Source organism: Apteryx mantelli, chromosome 3 (genome assembly GCF_036417845.1).
Source record: "Apteryx mantelli isolate bAptMan1 chromosome 3, bAptMan1.hap1, whole genome shotgun sequence".
Classification (NCBI taxonomy): Eukaryota; Metazoa; Chordata; class Aves; order Apterygiformes; family Apterygidae; genus Apteryx; species Apteryx mantelli.
In genome coordinates, this window is record NC_089980.1 from 35,688,733 (window position 1) to 35,715,874 (window position 27,142).

The 27,142-nt window shown below is 37.9% G+C and overlaps 1 protein-coding gene across 2 annotated transcripts in view; it reads left to right on the forward strand.

Moving 5' to 3' along the window:
- Nucleotides 1–10,732: 10,732 nt before the first annotated feature.
- UBR2 (ubiquitin protein ligase E3 component n-recognin 2) overlaps nucleotides 10,733–27,142 on the forward strand; it is a 58,560-nt gene continuing 42,150 nt past the window's right edge. For both annotated transcript variants that reach the window (XM_067293124.1, XM_067293123.1), the window contains exons 1-8: nucleotides 10,733–10,869; nucleotides 15,330–15,589; nucleotides 18,661–18,739; nucleotides 20,124–20,237; nucleotides 21,137–21,264; nucleotides 22,313–22,451; nucleotides 24,102–24,164; nucleotides 25,707–25,827. In XM_067293124.1, coding sequence (XP_067149225.1) covers nucleotides 10,792–10,869; nucleotides 15,330–15,589; nucleotides 18,661–18,739; nucleotides 20,124–20,237; nucleotides 21,137–21,264; nucleotides 22,313–22,451; nucleotides 24,102–24,164; nucleotides 25,707–25,827 — 982 coding nt within the window. In that variant the 5' untranslated portion in view covers nucleotides 10,733–10,791. The remainder of the gene's footprint in view (nucleotides 10,870–15,329; nucleotides 15,590–18,660; nucleotides 18,740–20,123; nucleotides 20,238–21,136; nucleotides 21,265–22,312; nucleotides 22,452–24,101; nucleotides 24,165–25,706; nucleotides 25,828–27,142) is intronic.

A 27,142-nucleotide genomic window follows, 5' to 3' on the forward strand; every position in this document is an offset into this window, starting at 1 on the left:
TTAAATGTCCTTGCGTTATACTGCTAGAATTAAATACACAGTCTCGTTTACAGAAGATTCAGTTCAGTTACAGCATTCAATGGAAACTGCCTTTACAGAGACACTGTCAAGCTGAAATCTAGTAAAACATAGCAATAGATTTAACACAGTGTCTCCTATGACTTTTGTTGAATGCCCCCGCCAGTCTTTGTGAATTCTGTTTGCTTAGCTTTAAAAAGAAAATCATGTGGTAAAATAAACAGAGGCTTTGTTACAGCATGTTACACAGAGCTGTACTAATTTATAAGGTGTTGTTTGAATGAGAGAAATCATACTTTTGAATACAGGAAGGAAAAATGACACATACGCAAAAGATTTGATAAAGATAAAAGGTAAGCAGTTATGGAAAAGATGGGTGATGGGAGCACAGAAGGACTGGCATCTTAGTTTTAAGTTGCAGTGAATCCAAGTTGTTTTCTGTAATAGAAGGATAATATCTAAATACAGATATGATTGAGTCATTGTGGTTCCTTTCCTCAATGTGTAACACATCCAAGTCTGTGCAGACAACTGAGATCAAGACTAAAGTTTTTTCAAGTACACATTTCAAGTGAATTTCAGTGCAATCACAGCAGTGTTATTTTCTCAGGTTTTGTCCATCAGAGGTGGATACAATATTGTGCTATATTGCCTATAGCACACCACATACGGTTTGGAGAGAGCTCAGGAGGCCATCTGATCAGAACTATCACAATAATTATATAACCCTTCTTTCAACATTTCCTCGGTTTTCTATTTTGTATTCCTCAGCACAGAAGTAAATCACTTTGCTGATTTCATACAGATTTGAATGAACTTTATGTAGGATTTGTTGAGAGAGTTTAAAAGAAAAAAATGACCCATGTTTTGCTCTGAACTTGGCCATTCAGACCTGTAACCAGAATTTTTATGCAAGTTTGCTATAGTCATATATACTGGTCAGCTTTAGGTCTTGCTGCTTCTTACTCATCTTATTTGTTTCTCACGTATGTCATTATGGGCAGACATACATTTAAAATGTAAGGATACAGCTGTCATGATTTAAAAAAATACTATCAGCTAACATGGTTAGACTAATTGTATATGCAATATATATACAATATATTCTGTTTATAGTTATATAAGGCACTATATATCATCAAGTTGAAATAAGCTGTATTGCTTCACATATTTTTATTGTGATGGAAATAATGCATTTAGACACATTTACATTTCTGTGTCAGTGTTTTTGTTTGTTCACTCCAAAACACTTGAGGAGCTGAGAGCTGCACTGAAAAACAGAGCGCAGAAAATGTGATGGAGCTACTTTGTAGTTGCACTGAGACTGGGAACTTCAAGGGAGCCCTATAAAGCAGGTTAAAAAAATTAATTAATAGTAGGTGAAAAACAATCTGATCTGTAGTCATGGAAGTTTTGCCAGCAGCAGCTGAAGGGCAGCAGATGACAAATAAATGCATGGATAAGCAAATACATGGAATTGTATGTTTTCTGATGGACAAATTTTGCTTCTAGAGATGAAGAAACTACCTCCTTCCCACTCCAATGGCCTGTAACTCTCCAAACCAATATGGAAATTCGGAAATTAAACAGGATCCCCCAAACAATCTCTGTGTAGTGCTCCAGCCACAAATGGTTGAGGCAAGCTTAGGTCTGTGAGACTAAAGCTCTCAGACTTTTAAGTCCATTTTGCTGAGAAGAGAACTAATACATTTGGGACCGAGATTCTTTTCAGAGGGGAAAAAAAGACTCTCTTCTGGGTCACTATAGTGTGGACTTTTCCTATAAAAGTCTCCAAGTTTTTCTTCTAGCCCTGTGTAGTACTAACTTGCCCTCCTGTATTTGAGAGCTCCCTGGGAACCCACCAGTGATGACTGGGGGCTGGAAGGCTCATCTTTTAGTCTGTGGTACCTATAGCATTGCCAGCTTGCTAGAAAGCCTTGGAGAAATATAGGAAGGTGCATGAGAGAGGGAAAAGAGGTTTCTCAAATTAAAAATTTCTTTAGTTGATGAGTTGATCTGCGGAATCTATTTCACTTTATTCAACAATAACAACATACATTTGCATTTTTATGGGTATATATTTTATAGCATTTATGTGCTCATATTGTGCAAGCATCTCCTTTAAGCCCTCAGAAGGTCAGGTACAACTCCGTGACTTTCTGTTTTAAGTCCCACGCCAGTTGAATAATCTGCCAGCTAGTGACAGCTGAAGACCGAGACATTGATAATTTCTCCGAACCACAAGGAGAGGCAAAAGAGCTAATTATACCTGCTGTATGTCAGTTGAGGAAACCCCCAGATGGGGAGTTGTGGGTGTATTTCACTTTCTTTGCCCCAGTTGAGTGGTGCACTGGGAACAAAAGAGGGCAAAAAATCAGCTCCTAATTATTAATTCTGAACCTGTGACCTTCTTAAAATACACTCAACGCCGGGAGTGAACCCGGGGCTGTGTGAGGCTCGTTCCATGTGCACCAGACCTCTGTTTTAAGATGGCACTATTCAAGGCGATTCTTGGTGAAGGGTCTGCTGAAAGCTCTCGAGTCGGTGTAAGGATGAATCCTGTGCTTTCCCAGCAATGTGCCAGTGTCTTTCCCTTCCTATTACAAGGCTATCTTAAGTTCTTGGACCAGCTCCACACTTAAACTCCAAGCATCTTTGTTGTCTATATGACCTTGCAATGTGATAGTCCTGAAACTTTTACTGTCTGCCTTTTTGTAAGACTTGTTTCACAGTCTGGGTAATGCAGATTTCCCCGCTTCCCATTTCCACTTCAGTAATGTTTATTACGTTCAATTGTATGTCTGGTTTGGTGTTCGTTTCTGCAGCGCCTTCCTATATTTCATCTAGTTCTTCACCTTATCTGCATTTGCTATCTGCCCTCTCAATCAGCTCCTCTCTTTTTATTAGTAATAGATGCAGTCAGTTCATAGGCTTGCAGTAGAACACTCGAGGATGGTAACATTTTGCCTTGCCAGCAGACAGAGATTTTAAGGTTGTGATAACCTATGTATCTGTCTAAGGGATCTGAAAGCAATTTTATGAATGTTGTTTATGATAACTGTTTTTTTTAACAGGTTCTGTACTTTTCACATACTGTATTTGGTTGTCCTCAAAGAAGTGACAAGAAGAACTCATAGCATTTTAAGTCCATTTTTGGCATCTGATCATAATTAATCAAACTTGAAAGTCCTTAGGATTTCCCTCAGTTACTTCTGTGTAGATACCACTTTGAGGATGGTTTTCTTTAAATTAACCTATGCTGCCTTTGCTCCATTTTTACCTCTGATTATACCTTCTTTCATCATCCTGTTTTCTTCTACTGACTTTGTACTGTGCACAAATGTTCTTACTAAGGAAATCAGTGTGATATTTGCAGTTAATTTTTTATGTCTTAGATTTTGTGCCCAGTACATAATGATCTAGTTACATCTCAACTTGCGTGCCGTAATCCCGGCTTTCCACTTCTTCTCTCCACTGCCAACAAAGCGAGTTTATTTGCTAATAATTTCAAATACCTCCTTTTATCCTTAACTCTCCACAGATGCTTCTGTTCTTCCTTGTTAGTTCAAGTCTCTCTCTTCCTTTTCAAGGATCCCTTGCCTTGGATTTTGCTCGTCTCCTTCTGCACCACTTTCCATTTTCCGCTTGGGGATGAAGCCTGACAGTTAGCCGCTTGTGTCCCCCCCCCATTCCTGGGCTTTGTAGTGGAACCGAGCCAGGCTGCCTAAAAGTGGCTCTTTGCCGTGTTTCTAACCAGTTTCAGAGTGCACGTATTTGAAGACTAGTTAGGCAGTTTTCCCAGTGTAGGCAGGCTCATAGAAGGCCCATTAATTACTCCATGCAGGCTTAACCGTGGGCAGAAAAAGGGGGCTTTTGTGCGATTGTCAAGCCCTCACCATTATTTGTCCATGTTGGTTTTGTGTTTAATAGGATTACATGACTTCTTTGCTCTATATGCCAAAATGGATGGTTCCTTTCAGTAATAAAACAAAGCCAATAACCTGAAAGGAACCATGGCTCAAAAGCACAAACTTGACCTCTGGTTGACCTTGACATTTGCAAACTAGAAAGAACTTTTCTTTGAACAGACAGGACAAGTCAGTAAGCCAGCAAGAGCTGGAAGAAAATGGTTTTGTTGCTTTTTGATTACATTGTTTAAACCAACATACTACATGGTTTACAATACTTCATTACAATGTATTAGGGCCTGGAGGTGATTTAATGTCTGTTTATAACTGAGACTAATCTTGAAATAAACAAATGAATGTTTGGGAAATGGATGAAGCTGTTCTGCTGGAGACAGCATTAAATGCATCTCCGAAGAGTAAATCATGGACGTGCAGCACTTAAATGCTTTTTATTTCTACCTTCAGTTGTATTTCAGTAGTTTTATCTAACAAAATTAATCATGTTGCAGTAAAAATGTTCTAATTGGTTAGGACCATCTAGCAGCCATGCATTCTATTACAAATTCACAATTTAAAAACTATTTAGCTCTTAAAAATCAGGGAAAAAGATAAGCTAGAAAATGCAGCAGCATTGCACTAAGCACCATGGTGATCTAAATTAAATCTGTTATAACCTGTTCTAATTTAAAATGACTCTGTTGTGTAAATGAAGGGAAAAAATGGATAAAATGAGGAATTAGTTCACTTGTCCAAAATGTTCACGTATTCCTAGGTAAATATTTCATCTAACCCCGTCTTTGCCTGTGGGCTGCAATATTCCCATTTCCTCTTGGTATCCCCTGCATAACTGGACAAACGCATAGTCTGAGTTGGAGCCGAGAGCTCTTCATCCACCAGTTCAGTCCCAGTTTGCATCCATATCAGCCAAGAGCAAGCAACGGGGCTGAGCGTCACCATCACGGTGTCGAGTTATTCATGGCCCCTCAGTGTCCCCTGCTGCTGCTGCCTCCGTTACCGGCTCCTCTGCAGTGTGCAGGGTCAGGGCCTCGGGAGCGGAGGCGCCGCGTGGGGCAGGCAGCGGCCTCTCCGCCAGCCCTGCTCCCCTCTCCCCACCGCCCAAGGCCCCATCCGCTGTCCCCGGCAATTTCACAACATGCTTCTCATCCTCCTACTGCCTGACTCATTCCAAAAGTGCCTTTAATTTTCTTAGTGCCAGTCACCAAGCAGTTAAAGCCTGATTTGAGAGAAAGATCTAAGTCGGATGGCTCCTCCAGTGCCACCACCCACACCCTTCCGGTTGCAGACTGGAGCGAGTGGGAGCTGGCGAGGGCTTGGACTGGAAGCGGCAGCAGAGGACTTCTGCACCGAAACGGCTATGCAAGGTATTGCCACCTAGTGCTACGAATATGGAAAAGCAAGATTTCCCTTCTGCTCAGGACTGAAACTCCTGCAAGGTGGCCACCAAAGAGGCCATGAGTCAGAACGTCCTCCTCCACTGGAGCAGCTCTTGGGCTCTTGCAAACTGTCTTTAATCCTATCCGTCTGTCTGACGCTTAACCTACATACTGTGCTGTATCCTACACTCATTATTGCAGCTTAGGTCTCTTCGCTTTGAGGCTGCGCTTACTTGCATGCTGCAGCTGCTGATACTAAATATCAAGACTATTCTTTTTTTTACACAGGGTTTTTTAAAGTGGGGTCTTAAGGCAGCAAAGCATATACCTGCCTGCATACCCTCCTTCCCATAAGTTTATTTTGTTTGCCACACTGTGACCTTGGTAAAAGTCTCAAGGGTAATTAAGTCTGTGCAATCTTGAAAAATAGTCAGCTACATAAAATAAAGGCCTGCTGGGGGGAAGGTTGCAATGTAAACCTGTATATTCATAGGTATCAGAGAATAAGCAGGGGAAAAATGCATTATTAGCTGCATTAAAAATTTTAAGTGGAGCTTGCACCTTTTTAGGTGTCAAAGTTGATTGCCCATGAGCAACAGGCTTAGGCTTTCTTAGTACCAGCTCATGGAACTGCTTGTTTTACTAGTATGTCTAAATATCTGTTAGCATTGTTCTGAATTTACAGTGAAAACAAATGAGATCAGGCACAATTTTTTTGTGTATACTTTTTCCTTCACTTCTGTGTTAATTTTTCCCCCTTGTATAACTCATTGCTGATTATTAGCTTAGCTTCCACTAAATCTCTTCCAGAGGCTGGCATTTTAACTTACCCGCTTGAGTTCTATATTGTTGACATATTAAATTGCAGAAAGCAGCAAAATTACCATGGCCTGAGTTCACACTGTACTTTTTTAAGACATCGCATGATATGAATAAATCATGTTGCCACCCTGACGTGATATATTAATGAAGATGCATACCCTCTTACTGGATGTTAAGTGAGAACCTTTCCACTGTCTTTTTTTTTCCTCAATTTCACTGTGGAAGAAGCTTTCTAATTCTGCACATCAGTTTGCTTAGTGATACTGCTGTTGCCTAATACAATAAAAATCAGTTATATAACTGCCTTTGCTAGACATTCATAGAACATTCACCAGACAGCATGATGGCTGCAGTATCTTTATGCTTTCCACTGTATCTCCTGTTCACTATTATATGTAATACGCTCTGCTTTTAATATCGACCATTTTATTTTTTGTCACTTCTTAACATCATGTTTAAAATATTACATACCTATATCTAAGATCATAGCCTTGCAAAGACAAAGTAGAGAAAATAAATATGCTTGTTCTGATTTTTTGCTAAAAAGACTGGTACCATAGCATTATTCCTCCAAGAAAAAAGCGTCACCTACACAGATTGTCACGTAATATTTTTAATACTCTAATTTTGAACCAAATTCTTAAAATAACCTGTGTTTGCAGATTATCATGTGGCCTTTTGTTCTGAATAATGTCTTGATTAGTGAACTATGTCTTATCAATCCACCAAGTACTGGGTGTCATTGTTCACCTCATTCACAATTCATCTTTTAATTAACAGTATCACAGGCAAAATTCTATTTTGGTCAGCATAATTTGTCAGTGGAATTGGCAGTACAGAAATAAAAGAATTACCTTCTGAAATTATCTGAAGACAAGGTAGGAGATGATGACTACAAAGCTACCTTAACTGGCACCAAAGAGGAAGGGAGGGAAACCATGTAAATGACTTTGTTTTTTAAAAATTTTATTTGCAGTGTAAAAATCACTGCTTTGGCCATTCAGTATCTGCTAAGCAAACTGTTCTATCAAAATTACTGCTATTGAAAATAGAAACCTGAATCCTACTCTTAGACACATGCTTTATTTGCTGGAAAGGGCTGCCGACTTACGGAAGTTTAAAGAGATACAAATGTCTTTTCAAGGTTATGCTCTTAGGTATAGGTATGTAATAAAGCAACAAAATGCTGACCATTTGCTTTAATAGTTAAACTTTGAAATTAAGTTACAGCTACAGCATTGCTTTGAAGAGTAGACAAAGAGGTAAATTTTTTTATATTAATTTTTTTTAATGTACCAGGAGATGAACCTCTCATACTGAATAGAAAGTAATTCTGAATCCATCTCTCAAGATTTAAGGTTTCTAATGAATCCATCCATGTGGGAAAAATTGAATAGCACTTTATTTATCTGGGTCTATAAAGAACACATCTATCCCTACAATCCAGACAGAGATTTGTCTATTTACATCCAAATTAATACACTGAGATTAAAATGACTGCATTTAAGGCACAGTCAACATACCACCAAACCAGCCACTTAAAAATTCCCTCCAACATCCCTTTACCTTATGACTTCTTCCATTCCTATTCTCAAATTCTGTGGAGGGCTTTGCAATATGCTCTGAAAATGCTCACACTCAGGGAGTATTCCGCCAAGAAGACAGCCACAGTTCTGTAACTGGAGCAGCTCTTCAGAGCATGCTCTACTGGAGGCCCTTTCTGTTTCAAAATAGCTAGATTTCAACTTGGCTGCTGCTGGTGACTTCTGTTACACTAAAGTGCAGAGGCAGCCTTTTAGTGTGGAAGATCCTATTTCATTAGTAGCTTCTAAAACAGTTTTTAGATAGGGACTACCAGTCTCTACTGTCATAATTAATATTATATAATAAATCATTATGATATAATAAATTATGTATATTTACATTGTTTTTAATGAACGCAGCTTTTATTAAAAACACTGGAACATAACTAACTTAACTGACCCCCCTTATCATAGTGCCATTTATTTTTTTTTAATGTCAGAGCTGCTGCTTACACAGGCCCATGAGAAGATCAAAGACATATAGCAGATATCTGCATCTTTCAAGTCCAGATTCTGTAGCATTCTGTGGACTATCTTGTGCGTTGAGAGCAAGATGAAACCCAGAAATATATCACAGAGAGCAGGGTAATGCTATGAAGATTTAATAATAACCCTGTTAACATTAAATTCTATGGATTTATTTTCTTCAGTTTCTATCTGATAATAGACCTGGGAAGAGTTAGGCTTTTTGGCAGAAGATAAAGGCAGTATGGCTCCTCAACCTTAATTATTGTTCCTGAATATGAATAAAATCTAAGCATTATAAAGTTACTGGTACAGACTAAAAGTTATGAAAAATTCTATCCGAAGTTATAAAAAATTATACCCAGGAAGTTGTTAGGTTGAAATAATGGCTTTTCAAGTTTAATTTATTTTTGGGTCACCCTCCTTTCTAGGTAAAATAAGATGCCTTTCACATTTCTGAACCACTGGGCTTTTCTGACATTTTCTACATGCAGCCCAGGAGAGACCATTAAATTATATGGCTTTCTTTCACCCTCTACCTTCTTCCAGGAAAGTGTCATCTTCTGTATTCCTTATGCATCAACAGCACATGAATAAGAAGCAGTGAAGGTTTTACTGATCTTCTGAGGAATACATAATTATTTTCTGTGTTCTAAGAATGATTATGCAAAAAGTGGCAAACAATATAAAAATAAATGGAGTAAAAAGGTGTACTCTTTATAGAGTAAGGAAACAATCTGACAAAAGGAAATTAAGATTATGGTTAGAACATTAAGAGGTGAAATCAATATTCTAAAGGCCATACTTTTATGATTCTCTTATAGCTCTTGCTGAAAACATATTTTTCAGTTCTTGCAAACAGTCTCTCCAGAGGTGTATGTTCCTTTCATCTCAAAAATTAACCAGAATTCACAAACAAATTGAAGTGTGTAAGTAAATGCAATGATAAATCCTTGAGGTTTCAGAAACAAGTGCTTATATAGTATGACTGATATGCAAGCATGCACTGCTGCCCCCTGATGCAAGTATCGTTAAATCTGTTCAAGGGTAGCCAGCCAATGGCATGCTGCCCAATTTCTTTTTTTTATTTGTATATGGCCATAAATGTATTTGTTACTGTTTAGACAAAAATAAGATAATGCCTATATCCTGGGTAGCTCAATATTTAAATTATTAGTTGAGAGGAGAATGAAGAGAAGAAAAAAATGAGGCAAAAAGAGAAAAAAACAATGATGCACAAACACTATGAGAAGCTTTTGAAAATTGTTAACATATATAAACTGCTATTTAGAACCCACTTTTAATGCATACGTTTGCTGTAAATTACTATCATCTGGCAATGGTAACATTTGTGACCACCTCTGACTAATACTTCAGGCGATTATAGTTCAGTTTGTCTTCCCACTCCCCTGTCTGTTTATTGGCATCTTGTGCATTGTCTAAATGTGTCAGCGTGAGCTGTCTGGAGCAGAGACTTTGCTGGTATTATCTGCTGGTATAATTTCTAGCTGACTGGGTCCCTGTCTCTGTGTAGGCTCACAGACGGCGCTAGATGGAAATAACAGCTCCCATGTGACGGTTAGGGCTACACAGAAGGTTGTGGCAAGCCCGTCGAGGGGTGACGTTAAGCCAGGGGCTGCTGGTGCTCGGCGTGGGCCGAGCTGCCTGTGGCGGCCGGCTTTGCCAGCAGCGGCTGCCTGCAGATGCGCCTGTGGGTACAGCAGTAGTACAAGAGGTCTTTAGAAAGACCTTGTCAGACGCAGAACGCCTTCATTAACCCAAATAAAACAGAATTACTGGGGGTTGTTTGTTGTTGTCGGGGGCTACTTTATTTGAGTCGCAAATTCGGGGCTCTGCCTTCGTGAGCAAGAATGAGCTGGGCTGGAGCGTGGATGGTGTGCAGCTCCTCGGGGAGTCAGGGAATGAGGGCAGCTGAAAAACAGGATTTATAGCTTCAGCGATTTTTATACTCTGTGGAATTTCTCCTAAAGCCATAGCTCCAAGCTCGTGTAAATTAGAGAATTACTTTTTCTTGAATAAAGCAGTTTTTTTCACCCTCGTGACTGACTGTCAATGTGACCAAAGTGCATCTGAAAAACTTAGCCAGAAGGCAAATAAAACGAGCAGTATTTGCATGTGGGCGCACCGGGATCGAAGTCCAGGTGTCGCAGGCGGGTGTCGCGCGGTGATCCCCGAACCCGCTGCCGCCGGCTGAGCTGTGGGGCCTGCGGGGCCCCTCCGGCCCGGCCCGGGGCCTAGCCGGGAGACCGAGGACGACCCTAGGGCATTGATTTGAGCTACAGGGGAGACGGCAAAGCAGCGGGTGGACGCGGAGCCGCGGGCCGCGCATGCTCTCGGCGGGGCGGGCGCCCCGCCGCGGCCCCCTGCCGGCCGCCGTCTCCTAGGAGACGGGGAGGCGGCGTGCGCGCGCCGCGGCAAGACTACAACTCCCACAGTGCCCCGGGCGCAGTCGCGGCGCCGCGGGCGGTGACGCGCCCGGCGGAGGGCGGGGCGGAAGTGGGTTCCCCTGGCAGAGCCGCCGGCCGGGCCCGGTTCCGGGTGTCCCTTCCTCGGCGGCGGAGGTAGGGGGGAGGGGAGAAGATGGCGGCGGACTTGGAGGCGGAGGTGCAGGCCATTGACAAGAGCCTGCTGGAGTGCTCCGCCGAGGAGATCGCCGTGGTGAGGCGCCGTCGCGGGGGCGGGCGGGGCCGGAGCGCGCCCGGTGCCTGGCGGCGGGGAGGGAGCGGGGGCTGCGAGGCCGGCGGTAACGGCCGGGGGGGGGGCGAGGGGCCGCGAGGGCCGGAGCGGCGCTGCGGGGCCGGGCGAGGCCGTGCTGGGGGTGGGGGGGAAGCGGCTTCCCCGCGGGGGTGGCGGGCCGGGCGCTTCGGAGGGCGCTGCGGGCGTGGAGCCGCGTCGCTCTCTGCCTCTGACGAGCTGTTGTCCCCCGCGTCGCCGCTGCAGCAGCCGAAAGGCAGCGCCGCGCGCAGCCGGCTCTTCCTGTTGCGCGGCCTCGCTCGGGGCGGCCCGTGCGGCCGCAGTGCCCGGCGGCTCCGGGGCATCGCCCAGGCTCAGGCCAGGCTGCGGGGCCCGGGCCTCGCTTGTGGGAGCTCGCTGCTCAGCCTGCGCTTGCTTCCTGGCCTTCTCCAAGCGGCTCGGAAGTTGTGTGCTCCTGTCCCGCTTCGCATCCCGCTAGCGGCGACCGTGTCTTGAAATGACAAGAGCCTCCCTGTTCCTCAGCCTGTTTAGGGGGAAGTCTCGTCCCATATATGCTTTGCAAGATCGAGGTTTTATTACAGGATTTCTCCCCCCCCCCGCCCCCTTCCCCCCCCCTTCTCCAGTATATAAGATGTAGTTCTGGTGAAAGCTTGTACCAGTTAAGTTTTGGAGTATTCAGATGGGGAGCTTGTAGAGTAAATAACTAGCAAAATCAGGGTAATACTTGAGATCACCTCATTTCTTACATGGACTTTTCCAGTATTTGTAGAGAATAGCAGGAAGGTCAAAGAAGGGGAGTCTTAAGGGTAAAGTTTTCTGGAAACCATTTTATTTTTGCTTCTGAGGTAGATGCCTGATCTTATAGGCACTTGTGCATTTGAGGAACTGGATATATGTATTTCTGAACATATTGGGATGCTTTGTGTGCATATCTGTAAGATAAGACATTAAAGAACTTTTTTATGTATTTTAATGAGAATTACATTGTCTCTTTTCCAAAAGAAAATAAAAGACATTGTTATAATTCAGGTTATCCTCAGATTACAATGGTATATCTACAGTGCAGATAAAGGTATGATTAGGTAGGCAAATGTGCATAGTTAGCTATATCCTAGCTAGTTTAGTTCAGTGTGGGTAGCAGTGTAGGTTCAGCAAACCCGGTAATTCCATCAAACACTTCATGAAATAGCCCAAACTGAGCCCCAGCTACCTTTTTACTGGTACATCTGAGGGTGTAGCAGCTGCTTCTTTCTCTGGGTCACAGTGTAGGTAAACCTGAGGTAAAGGTTGAAAAATGAGAAAGAGCTGACTAAGTTTAAAGAAGAACTTGTACCTATGGCAGATTCTTAGATGTGCACCATTTGGTGCACCTTTACCTCAGGTTTATCTACACTGTGACCCAGAGAAAGAAGCAGCTGCTACACACTCAGATGTACCAGTAGTCAGTTCTTCCTCGTTCTTTTCCCCATAATCACCAGCATAAGCTACAATTCAGAGATCAGTTGGTTTCAGATCCACAGTGTGCTAGCAGTTAAATGCTGCTGGCACTCCCTGAACATATAAGTAAACAACGTAGTTGGTCTTTAGCACTGTTTTTCTCCCTGCTTTGCCAATAGTATTACTTCACTGATAGCACACTAACAAAATAAATGCCAGTCCAAAGCAATATTTATAGTCTATATTGCAACAACTTAACTACAAACCTCCAAAGAACAATAATCAAAAGAAAAATTACTGTCCTCTGTAACAGAATATAAGCCTGTGTTTCAGATATTAATTTATATAGCTAACCAAAACAATAAATATGAAAGCTATGCCTTTTTGCTCTGGAATAGTAGATTGAGTTGTTTCATGACTTTTTTTGTGTTATTCATTTTTTTTTCAGCTATTTTGTCTCTTAATTAGATGTGATTTAATAGAAACTCTGATGGACCAGTAGGTATTTACTTACCTAAATGTTATTTGAACAATGCTTTTTGGATTTTTTTTGGGGGGGGGGGGGCTCAAAAGTTGCTTTCAGGAGAATAAGTCAAGGGGAGGAAATGAAGAAGGATACAGTTCTCCTTTTTATTAAAAGGATCTCATGGGAGAGTAGAACATTAATTTTTCTTATATGTGAATTCAGGATAGAAGATAGACAAATACTAACTGAAAACTTGTCTAAATATGAAATACCTATGTCAAAGAATAAATTACAACATTTTGAGTGTTTTTTTTACTGAGATTCAGTGCCTCCCAGGTATCAATCCTCTAGCAAGTTCGCATAGCATAGCATATATGTGGGTTTTTTTCTTTTCCTTTTTTTTTATTGCAGTTTTACCTGCACTCCAAGAGACATCAGGAAGGCAGGCATCTGTTTCCTTGTCCTAGCAGTCCATATTTCTTTCCTTCTGGTATTACCTTTAGCCAGGATTTAATATTCCAAACTGTATGCACAGATACATGTTTAGAACTCAATTTACAAAGAGATTTAGGTGTGATGACATTCAGTGTTGCCACACCTAACTTTCAGGCAAGTACTCCCAGAATTTTTGGGAAGGGAAAGCTGTTTACCTGAGGAACAAGAATTTTCTCTGGCTAGGTATTTGTCTGAGCTTGTAGTGTAACTAATATGCACTATGTCTTTTCTAGATAGAAATTACTAATATACAACAGATTTAAAAGGTTGAAATTAAAGGCATTTTGCTAAGAAAAAATGCAAGCATTGTAACTTATGCATGCTCTAGAAAATCATCTAAAAATGATCTCACTGAAGAGAGATGATAGAAGAGACTAAGTTGGTTGCACTGCAATTAGGTCAGTTCCTCATGCAGTAGTAGATCTTTGGCACAAATGATGGAAAGACAAAAAGATTCATGAGCTAGGAGAAAAGATGTAAATTCTTAGCAATGAAAACTTTCATTTTTTCTTTTTTTTTGGAGTATTCTCTTAATCCTGATGGGCATAGTGAGATTAACTGTAAACTGCTGGATCATTAGACAGGGTCTTTTATGGCAAGCCTTTTCCATGGGTTTATATGGAAAAAATCACAGTTTTGTAACCATCAAAGCTAGATCAATTCAAAAACATTTAGTAGATTGATTGTGATTTTAAGCCAAACTTAGGGAAAGAGAAGTGAGGAAAGCATTTTATTCCACTGTCTAAGAGCTATATTGACAAATAAGCTTTTTCTGTATGAAATTTTGTGTTTGAGAAAATAATCTAGTAGATGAAAATATTGCTATGTATATTAAAAAAACCCCCAAACACTTAAATGGTACAAATGCTGTGCTGACTCTGTGCCTGTATACTCAAGAACTTACCACAGCAGTATCTTCTCAAATAAAAGTTCTTAAGAGTAAGTCATAAATCATTCAGAGTAAATCAAGCTGTAACATTTGATTACCAAAACCATTTATTTTGGTATAATTAATTCTTCCTTTTCATGTACTTTTTTAGCTTGATATTTGAATTCTTTGCCAGAGATGACTTGTTCTCATATTTACAGTTAGAAATGGCATGCTAAGGCTGTTTATGTAACGTGATTTAATCACTGCACATTTGCAATATGTGTTTGTTCCCATATGTTTATTATAAAAAAAACTAGTAGCCTTAATTTACAATTTAGACCTTTATAAAATTGTAATCCACAAGGCTGAAATAAATGTTATTTTGAGGATTATTTTTTTTACTCTGTGTGTGCGCGCGTGCACACATGCATATATATATACAGGGGAAAAAGACTTAAGAGTTCTGAGTTTCTCAGTGGCTTATAGCAGATGCATTAGTTTGGCTTTTAAAAACTTGCTGTCAGCATTTAAATTGACTAATTCATAGATCTAACATCATACTTCAAGTAGTAATTCAGATAATGTAAGTTATTATTTTTGAGGTAGGAGAAACAACCTCCCCTAACTTTTTTAGATAAATTTGTTGAAGTTAAAGGAGCGGTGGACTGTCACCTGTTGTTGTGTTTGCCAGTCTCTTGGTGCCTTCTGTCTTTTCCTGTCCCTTGCCAACTCCAGGCTTCCGTTTCCTCTCTGTGACCCCAGCTGGCAGCATCAGTCTGCAATCCAAATAAATACAACCAGCATAGTTTTGGCCTCACTTTACAAGTCCCTGCTAATGTTGGGGCATTTTACTGGTAGTGCATTCTAGAGGAAATTTTTTTAAGGATTTGGTCTCTTAAATCTTGTGTCTCTGAGAATTTTCTTTATGTCAAAAGGATAAAATGTGCAAGCTGGGAAACAGATGATTCCTTTCTTAATGTCTGTCTTATATAATCTTCTAGATTTAACATTTACAGAGCGAAGCATGGCTTTCTAGTTTTGCAATGTCATTTTAGATTCTAAGTAAGAAATATAAAATGTTTCTTGATAGGTAGAATTGTGGGTGCTGTTTTTATTAATGAATAAATTGTTTGTTCTTTTGTTTTAATTTAAAAGAAATGGCTGCAAACAAATGACCTTCAGAAAGAAGTATACCAGCATCTGGCCTATTATGTACCAAAAATTTACTGCAGGGGTCCTAACCCTGCCCCTCAAAGAGAAGACATGCTGGCACAACATGTTTTGCTGGGACCAATGGAATGGTATCTTTGTGGTGAAGATCCTGCATTTGGTTTTCCAAAGCTTGAGCAAGCAAACAAACCTTCCCATCTCTGTGGCCGTGTTTTTAAAGTGGGAGAACCTACGTATTCTTGCAGGTAGACTTAGCGTTTCTACTTTATGAAGTCACAGAACAAGTTCAGATGAAAATACACTGTCCTAAAGAAAAGTTAACAGCACAAATGTATTTTTATAGTAACCTTGCAATGTTCCATGAAGGGTGGGATTAAGGGTAAATTAACACACTACAGATTTGTAAATGGGAAGATACTAGTTGGTATAATGTAGAGTGTTTTCTGTACAAAAGAAATGCAAGATGAAGACAGTAGCTGGGTGAACTGACAATGCTATTTAAGGGTGTTAATCGGAAATAAGTGGGCGGGTGCATGTGGGTATAAATTCAGGTGTTTAATATCAGCTATTAGTGTTGGTCCTGTGTTTTAGATCTCTTTCCATGACCTGTTAAACTAATACACTGGATGCAAAAAGAGATTTACCAGCTTCTTATTCCTTCCCTGCCCTTCTCTCTTTCTAATTCTCCCTAAAAATACCATTTTACTCAAAAGCCTATACAGTTTGAAGAGTGCGGTAAGTTACTAACCAATCACAAGTATTTTAAAAATCTTATTTTTAAGCCAGTATATTACTAATATACAGTAATACTTTTATTCTTTCTTTCCTGAACCTTCTGTAGTTTGTTAAATTTAGTTTGTGCCCTCTCTAGCACAGACTTTTCTTGTCTTGTGTGTTTTTTGTCACTCTCCTGGACTCTTGAACACCAGCAATAATAATAATTTTTACTTCTGACATTCAGCATTTTTTGTTGTTTTCTTTTTCTGTCTTTCCTTTTGTCTTTTTTGGAGGGCTGTGAGGCCTGGATGTGGGTGGGATCTCTATCTTATTTTGAGGGCTTATTTTCCTGCTTTCAGTGCTTTTGCTGGATTTCCATCCCCTTCATTTAGAAGAATTTTACTCTAGTGCTCTCCTTTTCTAGAAACTTGATACCTGGCCTTGTTGGCTGAAGCTCTGGGTGAGAACAGACTTGAGATACTTATTCAGCGAGTTGCCTCTTTGCATTTCCATTTCAACAGTCAGTTAGAAGAAGTAGTATTGGAAATTTTTTGAAGCCTCTCATCCTGAGGCAGATAAACTTGAACTGGTGGCATGCCGTAGATCCCTTCAACTGCTAAGAAAGCTCCTTCTCTTTTCCTTCATACGTGTTCTTAGGTGCTTCCTTCACAATGTGAAGAAGAGTAGAGAGGTTTAGATACCATTAGCTACAGACTTCCCTTTCTTGTGAACGTTGAAGGCTGGAAGCTATCAGAGGCTATGAAAGGAATTTCCACAGTTTCTTTATCTGGACCCAAAGAACTAAAAAACAAACCTCGGAACTAGGATTTAAATTCAAGTCAAACTGCATTGCAGCCTAGAAGTAACGATATGTTAAGTATTCAGTGCTCTTTCTTTGAACTGATGAAACTGGGAGTTTTGTTAATTTCTTCTTAAACACTTGCTTTTTCAAGACTAGCAGATCAATATGTGAAGTATATCCTCAAGTATGATGAAATCAAAGAAGAATGCAGTCTATTGGTGTAGAATTTGGAGGATGAGTAAATATACTGTTCATGCTCTGGGTCTGTGTTTCAGTAGGAAGAAATTTAAATACAGCGATATAATCATAATCTCATTGAGATTGGAAAGGATCCCTGGGAGGACGTATTTTCCAATCTCCTGCTCAAGTTGGGGTCAGCAATGAATGCAGAGTATTTTTACTCTTTCTGCTATCGTGATGGAGTCTCCACTTCTTTCTGTTAATTATTGTGCATATATGTAAAACTGTTAATGTTTCCTCTCATGTTTTAATAATTTTCTGTGGTTTATATCTGGTAATGAGTAAGAATGAGAGTTTAAATTGAGCTTTTTCAGGATACAAAATACTTGTTTTCTGATTCCATGAAATATGTTAAAGGCAGTGGCTTTTTTTTACCTTCAGTTGTGAAACTTACAGAACTGTCTCTGCTTTGTGTGTAAACCTCCTAATTTAAGAAATTACTCTGCAAGGGGTGCTGAGTTCTCAGGTACATTGTTGAATGTCTTAAGGTTATGAAAAGTTAATACCCAATATTGCTGAAATAAGTGTTTTGTTTTGTTTTTTTAAATACGAAGTTACACGAAAATAAATTATTCTAAAATACAAAAGCTTCTTATATTTTTGGTTTGAATTTTCTCACTTTCAGTAGCTCATATGGAGGAAAAAAAAACGTGAAAATGACTTGACGCTGTAGGAATATTAAACCGTAGTTGCCTGATATACTTTCAGTGATTAAGTGGTCTGACTTATTTGGTGAAATGGAATTAGGAGCATTCTTGATAATAATAACATTTCCTAGGTTCCGTGGTGTGTTCCTTTGAATTAAATAAGTTGTTGATGTGAATTCTTGCTTTAATAACAATTGTTGTTAGACATTCATTGTCTTCCTAGTTATGTTTACATAGCAAAACCTGTCTCCCTCAATCTTGAGGTGCCTTAGAGTCAGTTGTCTTACAGAAGTTCATGTTTTTTCAGTATTTCTTGGGGAGGCAGCTAAATGTAATGCATAATTGTCATTCATTCTTTCAGCCCCTTTTGCTACTTCTATCTAGTACGGCAGTGCTTGTAGACAGGACCTTCTTACAGTTTCTGGTCTTCTCGTTGAGGAAATCTTGTTCTCTCTTCAGAGAGCCTGTAGGGCTAGACTTAGAAGCAGAGGGTTGATGTAATATGTTGCATGCCATCTTTTTTCCAATGTTCAGTGAAAATATGTATTCTGATTAGTTAAGATTTGGCAATGCTTGTACTCTGTACTTAACAGTATAAACTCAAGCAAGTTCTTTTAATTTGTCTGTACTGTTTTCTGTAATTCAGCTATTTCTTTGCTTATATACCTGTCTCACAATATGTTACCCAAGCAATTTTTTATGGCTTCCCCTGTACTGAGAACAGAATTTTCTTTCCTTAATTTCAGGACTCCCTTCTTCCTGGAAACTGGCCCTTTCATCTTTCAGAATAATATGTACATTAGTCAGAAAGCTCATATTGGGGATATTTGAAAATTACCTGTTGTAAAATATGTAATTAAAGGTGAAACTATTTGTTTTAATATATATATTTTTTTCCTGCTGTTTTCAGAGACTGTGCAGTTGACCCAACTTGTGTGTTATGCATGGAGTGCTTTCTTGGAAGTATTCATAAAGAGCATCGATACAGGGTTAGTAATATGATTGGAACCTACAATGTAGTCATTAGTAATTTTATATGTACATAAAACTCCATGTTTATAATTTAAGAATGTAAACATAATTTCAACTATTTAACTATTTTTAAAAGGTATAGAATAACCTTTAAGAAACTACTTATATTTAAAACTTCCTTTAAACATCTTCATTGTTATTAACTTCTGTACAGTAATGGGAATTTTTTTCATAAATGTGAGAGAGAAGTTAAAATAGTAAACTACAACTTTAGATGTCGTTTATTTGAGTAGTCTGTACTGCTAACAGTAGTGTAGATTATCAGTAGTATAGACAAAAATGAGAGGACCTTGATGTACTTATAAGTCAAGAAGATAAATAGAAATAACCAGTACAGGCTTTCCATAAGTCTGTTTTTTTGACAATACTTTATTGCACTGCTGTTAATATAACTCAAATCACTGCATAAGTTACGCTAAGCATTAGTATTTAAAAAAAAAAAAAAGGCCCCAAGAAACCCAGTGCAACCCCCCATCTGTCTTCTCTGAATTCCCTGCCATAATTTACTGATATCAGCATACTTCTTGGAGGTTTTTAGTTTTCAAGCTTATGAATTAACAGGACTAGGTGATATTCAAAAGTATGAGAAAATGTTCTCTCAAATGCCCATCTAATTCATCTAATTTTGTTGATATAGTAGGATGATATGTCCCTGTTTGCCAAAAGTAGGTGAAAAAACAACCCTTCTATGAATCAGTTAATAGTTGTGGTTCAAATAAAATGTTAGTACATTTATTGCTTTCAGGTGTTCTTAGCTTTAAAATCAAATTTTATTGACACAGTGTAAATATATCATTGCAGTGTGCAGATACTTTTTTCTGTGTTTACTAAAACCGATAATGTGAAAAATTTGTAAGTTTTGTCTGTAAACTCCTGTTCTTATAAACAACACATCTTTTCCTCACTATACAATACTGCTCTATGAAATGATTCGTCTTTGTTCTAATTTAAAATATGAGAATCTGATATAGAAAAGATAGCACTAAAAGTAATAAATTCAGAAAATGTTACTACATGTAAATGTTACGTGTGACTAATGTGTTGTAGTGTTGCACATTATATTAATTCTATATAGCCTTGGGGTGGGGCAGAATGGGGATATTTGAAGCTTTTTTTTTTTTTTTTTGCTTAGGCAGATTGAAGTAGGTAAAACTTCAGCTGTCATAGAAATAGAGACATGGTTTTACTGCATATGTTTTTTTTTTTTAACAGGATAGTGGATAAAGGTATTGGGTGTTAAACTTGTGATTGTGCTTTTATAGTTTAGCTATGGCTACTCATAGGTTAACGTACATTTTTAGGCATATTCACATAAACTGTTTTGTTTCTAAATAACTATAGATGACGACATCAGGTGGAGGAGGGTTCTGTGACTGTGGTGATACGGAAGCTTGGAAAGAAGGTCCTTACTGTAAAAAGCATGAAATCAACATTTCAGAGACTGCAGAAGAAGAGGTAATAACAATTGAGATATTATGTCTCAAAATCTTTTTTTTTTTTTTTTGGGGGGGGGGGTCAAATGAGCTGATTTTTAGTGATGGCTCTGCATACCTGAAATACATTTTAAATAAAGCAAAAAAAGAGAAATGGCAGTAGCCATTATGTTCCAGCAGGGAGAGAAGCATGATTTTTCTTAGTGGGTGCTTTAGATATCAAACGGAGGGCATTCTGGAAGGCGCAAAATAAGTGTAAGGGGACATGTGCTCCCCATACAAAAGGGGAACAGTTGTCTGTGAACAAGACTGAGGCATGGGCAGATTATTATGAAATACCTGTCTGCATTTAATGATTTATATATCACAGCACCCAGGGACTTCCATCATAAATCATTATCTCAATGAGGTAGGTGTTGTACAAGGTCAGATAGAACTCCTGCCCCTAAGTTTGTGTGAAGTATAAAACAGGGCAATAGATGCATATTTTCTTGTATTCTGCTGTATAATAGTACTGGTAAGTGGAATAAAAGATACAGTGATTTCAAATTATGTTTTTGAAGACATGGAAAAAGCAGGTTTTAATACAAATGAGTTTTGAAAGCAAAATCTCTTAGAAGGTGTGCGGAAGTGGGAACCATGGAAGTGAAAACGTGAAGGTGTTTGAAAATTTGAGTGATCAGAGGGAAGTTAATGTTTGGGTATTGAATGCTAGATTCTATCCTTGATGTTTGTCACTGAAGAACTGGAAAAAGAAAATAAGATGATCGTTGATCCTATCCTGTCCTATCGAATATAAAATTATTTAAAGACAGACATCATCAAAGATGCTTATATAATCTTTGACAAAAGGAGGTGTAGATTTGACAAAATTTCCATTCTGAGTGCCATTTCATTTCTCAACTGCTATATATTTTTCAGGATCCCCTTGTGCACTTATCAGAAGATATGGTAGCAAGAGCTTATAATATTTTTGCTATCACTTTTAAATATGCAGTAGATATACTAACATGGGAAAAAGAAAATGAATTGCCTGGTCTAGAGATCATGTAAGTATAACATTTGTATTCTGCCTTTTAAAGACTTGTAGGTATTTACAATAGAAAGTGTAAATTCTTATTTTAAGCATATCTTCTGTCTTTCCTAAAATACCATTGGGAGTATGTTCTAGACAAGTCTAAAATCATTTTTAATGTATTTGTTTTTCCCATATCTTGTGTTTTTTACAGCCCGTTTCTCTTTGTAGTGGTGAAACTGCGTCTCTGTGATACCCTCATTTTCTTAATATTGAAAAGGAAGTGTTAATAAAATGCAATAGCCTAAAACAAGTGAAGGGTCAATTTCTTACAACCAATCAAAATTATTGAAATTATGATGGTTAAAATATCTTACACTTTTTAGTAATCCATTTATTAGAAATTCTGAAACAGAAGATTGAAGTGTATTGTAGCGCAGCATAGTTAATATGGGTGCATTTGTGATGTACTGCTAGTGACTTTGTGTTGTGTGAGGAAGAATACTATGTAAATAAATAATGGGAGTCAAAAGATTGCATTGAAAATTGCATTGAAATCTATTCAAATTTAAAAAGTGGTTTCAAGGCTCATGGGGTGGGTTTTTGTTTTTTGTTTTTGTTTTTTTTTTTTTGAGACATTCAAGTTTTTGTTGTTTAATAGGGACCTTTATGTAGGATTGGGGAAACAAATGTAGCAAAATAATACTAGATCAGTAGAACATCTCAGAGGTTATGGGAAACATCGAATAAAACTACGCTGGAAGGAAATCTGTTTTCCTTAGTAGGAAACTAGCAATTCAGAATTGGCAAATGTTCAAGAGTAATACTCAGACTAAACTATTAGACTATTGCCATAAGATTTGCTCGTTTTGGATTTAATTTTGCAAGGAAAATGCTGCATATTCCTATAGAAATTAGGGGGTGTGGTAAGTCCTTTTCAAATAAAATCCTTGAGATATGTTTCAGTACAGCAAGGGCAGCCTAGACTTGGGTACTCTGCTTGGTGGGAAGCTTTGTTACACTAGAAGTATCTTTTCATTGGTATTACTTTGAATTATGTAAATTCCATGCTTGCTTTGAAGTGAGAAGAGTGACACTTATTACTGCATGCTTTTTAATGATGAAGTCCATACCTATGAACAAGTTATATATACTCTTCAGAAAGCTGTCAACTGCACACAGAAAGAAGCTATTGGCTTTGCAACAACAGTAGATAGAGATGTAAGTAAATTCCTTGTTAGAACTTTTAATTATACTTACCCTAATGTTTATTTTATGACTACACTTACTTTAGTCTGGTTTCCCAAAGAGTATGGTTTATGTGATTAGGCCCTGTGTGTCAGGCCACCCTAAAATATCTTAATTCATTGGCCCATTCAGACCAGAGTTAATATTGAGTGTACGTTTCAATGCAGTTGTACTCCAGTGAGTGTAGATGAGAGGGTATCTCTCCTGCCTCCTTCTTTCAGTCAAGGACAGACAGCAGCTTTAGCTCATCCCTTACTATATGCCCAAGAGTTTACACTGGAAGAGCCCCTGTACGTGCTCCAAGCATGGGAAGAGCTTCTCAGACAGTGATACCAGACAACTGTGAGGGGCAAAATCCATAATCAGCTGCTTTCATTCCAGTGCTCATGGAACTTTTTGTTTTGTGGTTTCTAATCTAGTTTTTTTTTTCCCCTATAATTGTTAAACGGTGGCAGGAAGAGGTAAAGCATTTCTTACAACATCTAGAAAGAACATTAAGTGCAAAACTACTACAGGCTGAATATAGTTTTAATTAGTATGTTCATATCAAAATAACTCTGCCAGCTCTATTTGTCTTCTGGCTTGTGTGTATTTTTAAGAGGTGGCGGCTTTTCTTCTGGGCAACTTTCAAGGCACAACTACATTTTGTTTTTTGTGTGTGAGCCTGCAAGCAGCTGCTCTGAAACTGAATGTCCTTTAATGTCTTGTTTGCTTGTGGTTAATTTTTTTTGAGATTTTCCAAAACGGAATAAGACCATCATTTTAGAATGTTAAAACAGTTAAACTTGAAGAAAGTAAGTGGAAAAGGAAATAAGAATGCTTTATATTACTTAGCACTACATTACATTTTTTGTACAATTGCTAGTTTGTTTCTGTGATATCAGTAAATATTTAAGTTTTCCTTCTGTTCCCTGATTATCTGCTGACTTGATCACATGCTCTGCGTAGTAGGTTGCACTTTGGAGATTTGGGGGTACTTCTTTACGGTTGATCCCTCCCCTACTTCTAACTGTATTTATTTATTGAAAAGAAATGAGAAGATAATGCCTGAAATTATGTTTTGGCATCAGACTAGACCTGAGATTTGAGGAAGCTATTCTGTCTATAGTACAGCATAAATTAAATAACTATCTGTACTTTAGCATATGTATTGACAATATAGAAAGACATAGAATGTGTAAACCTTCCAATTTTGAAACAAACTATGTGCTTATTTATGTCAGTTAAGAGGCCCAGTTGGCTTTAATGTCTACTTTTAAAAAGGTATTGTCATCTATGAAATATCTTATTTATAATACTAAAAACTTATTTGTACTAATGTGTTGATCATTAGTTTCAGTAAAGTTAAAGATAGTTGCATCTCATTAAAAAAATTATACATAGAAAATTTAGTATAACAAGTAAATAGGTATGTAGCATAATTTTCTTTTAAAGTATAGAAGTTGCTTTTTGGAAAGCCAGGTATATAGCTATATATAGTACTTCTAAAAATAAAAATGGCATACAAACAAGGTTAGCTTGCATCTAAAACTTTTACCTTATCTTTTATGACAATGTAAAACATAGTATTTGAACTGCTTGTTTTGAAACTGGTGGTAATATTACTTCTTTACAAATGTAAAGGGACGTAGATCTGTTCGATATGGAGACTTTCAGTACTGCGATCAAGCAAAATCTGTAATAGTGGTAAGTAATACTTCTTATTTGTCTCATCTAAACAGAAAAGGTTTTACAACATGTTTTTTTGATTTTATTAGTCTTGACTCTTTATACTATAATAATAAAAATGTTGGAGATTAATAATATTTACAATAGACATGGGATAGCTAATAAAATACTGGTCTATGCTGGTTTTTTTTCTTCTTTTTTTAATCACCTATGGTCTAATTTGCCCCCAAAATAATTTCTGAAGGAAAAAAAAGTTCCTAGGCAATTTTTTCTGTGCAGTCTTCATTGTTTATTTGTCAGTTGGATATGATTTTATCATTTTCTATAAAATCTTCATATCTACAAATACTTATACGTAAATGCAGATATCTTTCTTTCCTAGTTTCTTTTTTTGGAGGATGGCTGTGTGAAATCAAATATTTCTTTGTTACTTCATGTGTTCTTAAGAGCTTCTTCTAATACTCTGTGATAATGTAATAATGGAATTGTCCTTTGCCATATTGTTGTTAACAAATACAGATCAGAATCAAAATTGCATGATTTGTCTCCATCCTTAGAAATTAATGTCTCTCACTTCAGCATTTAGGAAATTTTTAGAAAAAATGAATATTTCTGTATAAAACTGCAGTTCAAAAGGATGTTAAGATTTTCATATTGCTCTTCATGTCTTCGATAGAGAAGTATCTATGGTCTCTGGTTTTTGGATGTGTTAAAAGAATATTTTGGTAATTTATCTGAAAAAATAATAATTGTAAATCAGAGTCCAGATTATAACATTGCTTCTCTAAACCTTTTCCAGTGAAATCCTGATGAACTCTTTAAAAATATAGCTTGCCATGTCTCATTAATTCAGAAGTCTCAGACTTTGATCAGGAGCTTCAAATGTAAGCTTCTACAATTGCATGTCAGTTCAGATCAATGAAATTAAACTATTTTGTTTCTTTTTCCCTATAATATAAAATTGTTTGCCATTTTATGACAGCCACAAGCATTGAAATAGGAACTGATAGAATCCAAGTGTGAAACTAAAAATAATTTTTGTTCCATTATGTGTATTCTTAATATTTACTATTACAAAATTCTTCCATTTCAATTATCTTCCATCTTCAATTTTCTTTCTTGTTTTAACTCTGTTTATTTTTTATTTTTGGAAACACCCTATGGATGACCAGTCTTTCCTTGGTGGACAGCTGTGTCACTTGTGTATCATGTTGTGAGGAGCAAACGTGCACAGTTGTCTTAGGCTGTGCATGAGGCTGCTTATTAGTAAGACGCAGCAGATGTGTGTGTACGTTGATAAGAAGATGAGGGTGGGAAATGGATTGGCATAAATATGTTGATATTGACTAGTAATGTCCTTCAAAACATTGATAGGGTAAACAAAATTAAGACTTTTTTGTTTTTGTTTTCCCCTCAGTGGTGATATTTGTAATTAGAATGAGTACGTATTAATATTATAAATTATTTAGATTAATCACAAGAATGTTGTGTTTCTGCACAGTAATGTGTGCTAGCCCTCACTTACATAAACATTAACGCCTTTTTCCTTTTCTTTTTAAGAGAAATACCAGTCGTCAGACAAAGCCACTGAAGGTTCAGGTTATGCATTCATCTATTGTTGCCCACCAGAGCTTTGGTCTGAAGCTCCTAACTTGGCTTAGCAGTATTATTGGGTATTCAGGTAGGCAAACTTGAACTTTTCCAAGATAAGCTAGAGAACAACTGTGAGGCAAGCTGACTTGAAGCAGTACGGTCTACTTATTTCAGATGTGTAATATGCATAAGGCTAAGCTATTCATATCTTGTCAGACTTCATTGTTTTCTGGTTGTGGAGTGCTGCTCTAAGTTCCATTTGAAAGTGGTACCAGTCTTGCTTTCTGTGCTCAGATGCTGCTTTTTGTTTAGCTGATGTTGAACTGAATCTATCTGAGAATTGCTGTCAAATGCTGTAGGCCAACAAGATAGTTCTCAGTCCTTAGTCCTTTTCAAGTGAATGCAGTAAGCTGCTTAGATAAAACAAAATTATTCAAAGTTAGTTGAAGAATGGTGTTGAAAGTGATTGCTTCAGATTTGCTGCAGTGTAAGTGGAACAACAGAAAAAACCCAAGGAGGTTAGGGCTTTTGGATAAATATAAAGCTAATGAAGTGTTAATTGATATTTAGAAAGGGACTTCTTCAAAGGAATCAATGTGCAGAATCATTTTTATGGAAAGGCTCCATGTTAGTTTTGGTTTGGTTCCTCCTTTGTCCTTACAAATCATAAAGTTGTAAAGATGTGGAGCATGAGGGGAAATAAAAGGAAAGTGTGTCAAACTCTTGCCACTATGCAGAAGTGTAGATACAATGTGTACTATGCATCTGTAAATGTTACCAAGAATTATTAGTGGAGCAGGGTCACCTGTAACACTGTATATACATTCTTCTGTGAAGGTACAACATTTGTTCAGAGATTATATATTTTATTGGACTGATAGTTGAAAAACTAGCCAGGGTGTCAGGCACAGGGTCTTTATCAGATTATTTTTGAAAGCTAAGTAGTTTATATTTGTATAAGTTAATTTTCAAACTTTTCAAAAAGTTATGGTAGCAGTTTGTTCAACTATTTGCCAGTGTTGCTATATATTAATTTAATATATATGAGCATAAAGGAGAGACATGAGGATATTTAGTTTCTGAGGTAAGTTTTTCTTTTGATGTGACTTGTAGCCAGGTACTGTCTTTCTCATTTTTTTTTGAGCACAGTTTTGTGCCATGTTGTTTGTGCCTGCTACTTAAGTCAATGATTTTTCAGCACCTAATTACAACTGCGAAAAAGTGATTTGAACGTGCTAATGAAAGCACTGAATTCATAGTTTGATGCGTGTGTGATGTTTCCAAAATTCTGTAGAGTTCACTTCATTAAATTCAATTTCCTTTATGATTCAGAGGGGCCAAAAATAGTGTTTGATGGTAAGCACTATGCTTATGTGTTTATGTCTGTGATCTATGAGCCCAAC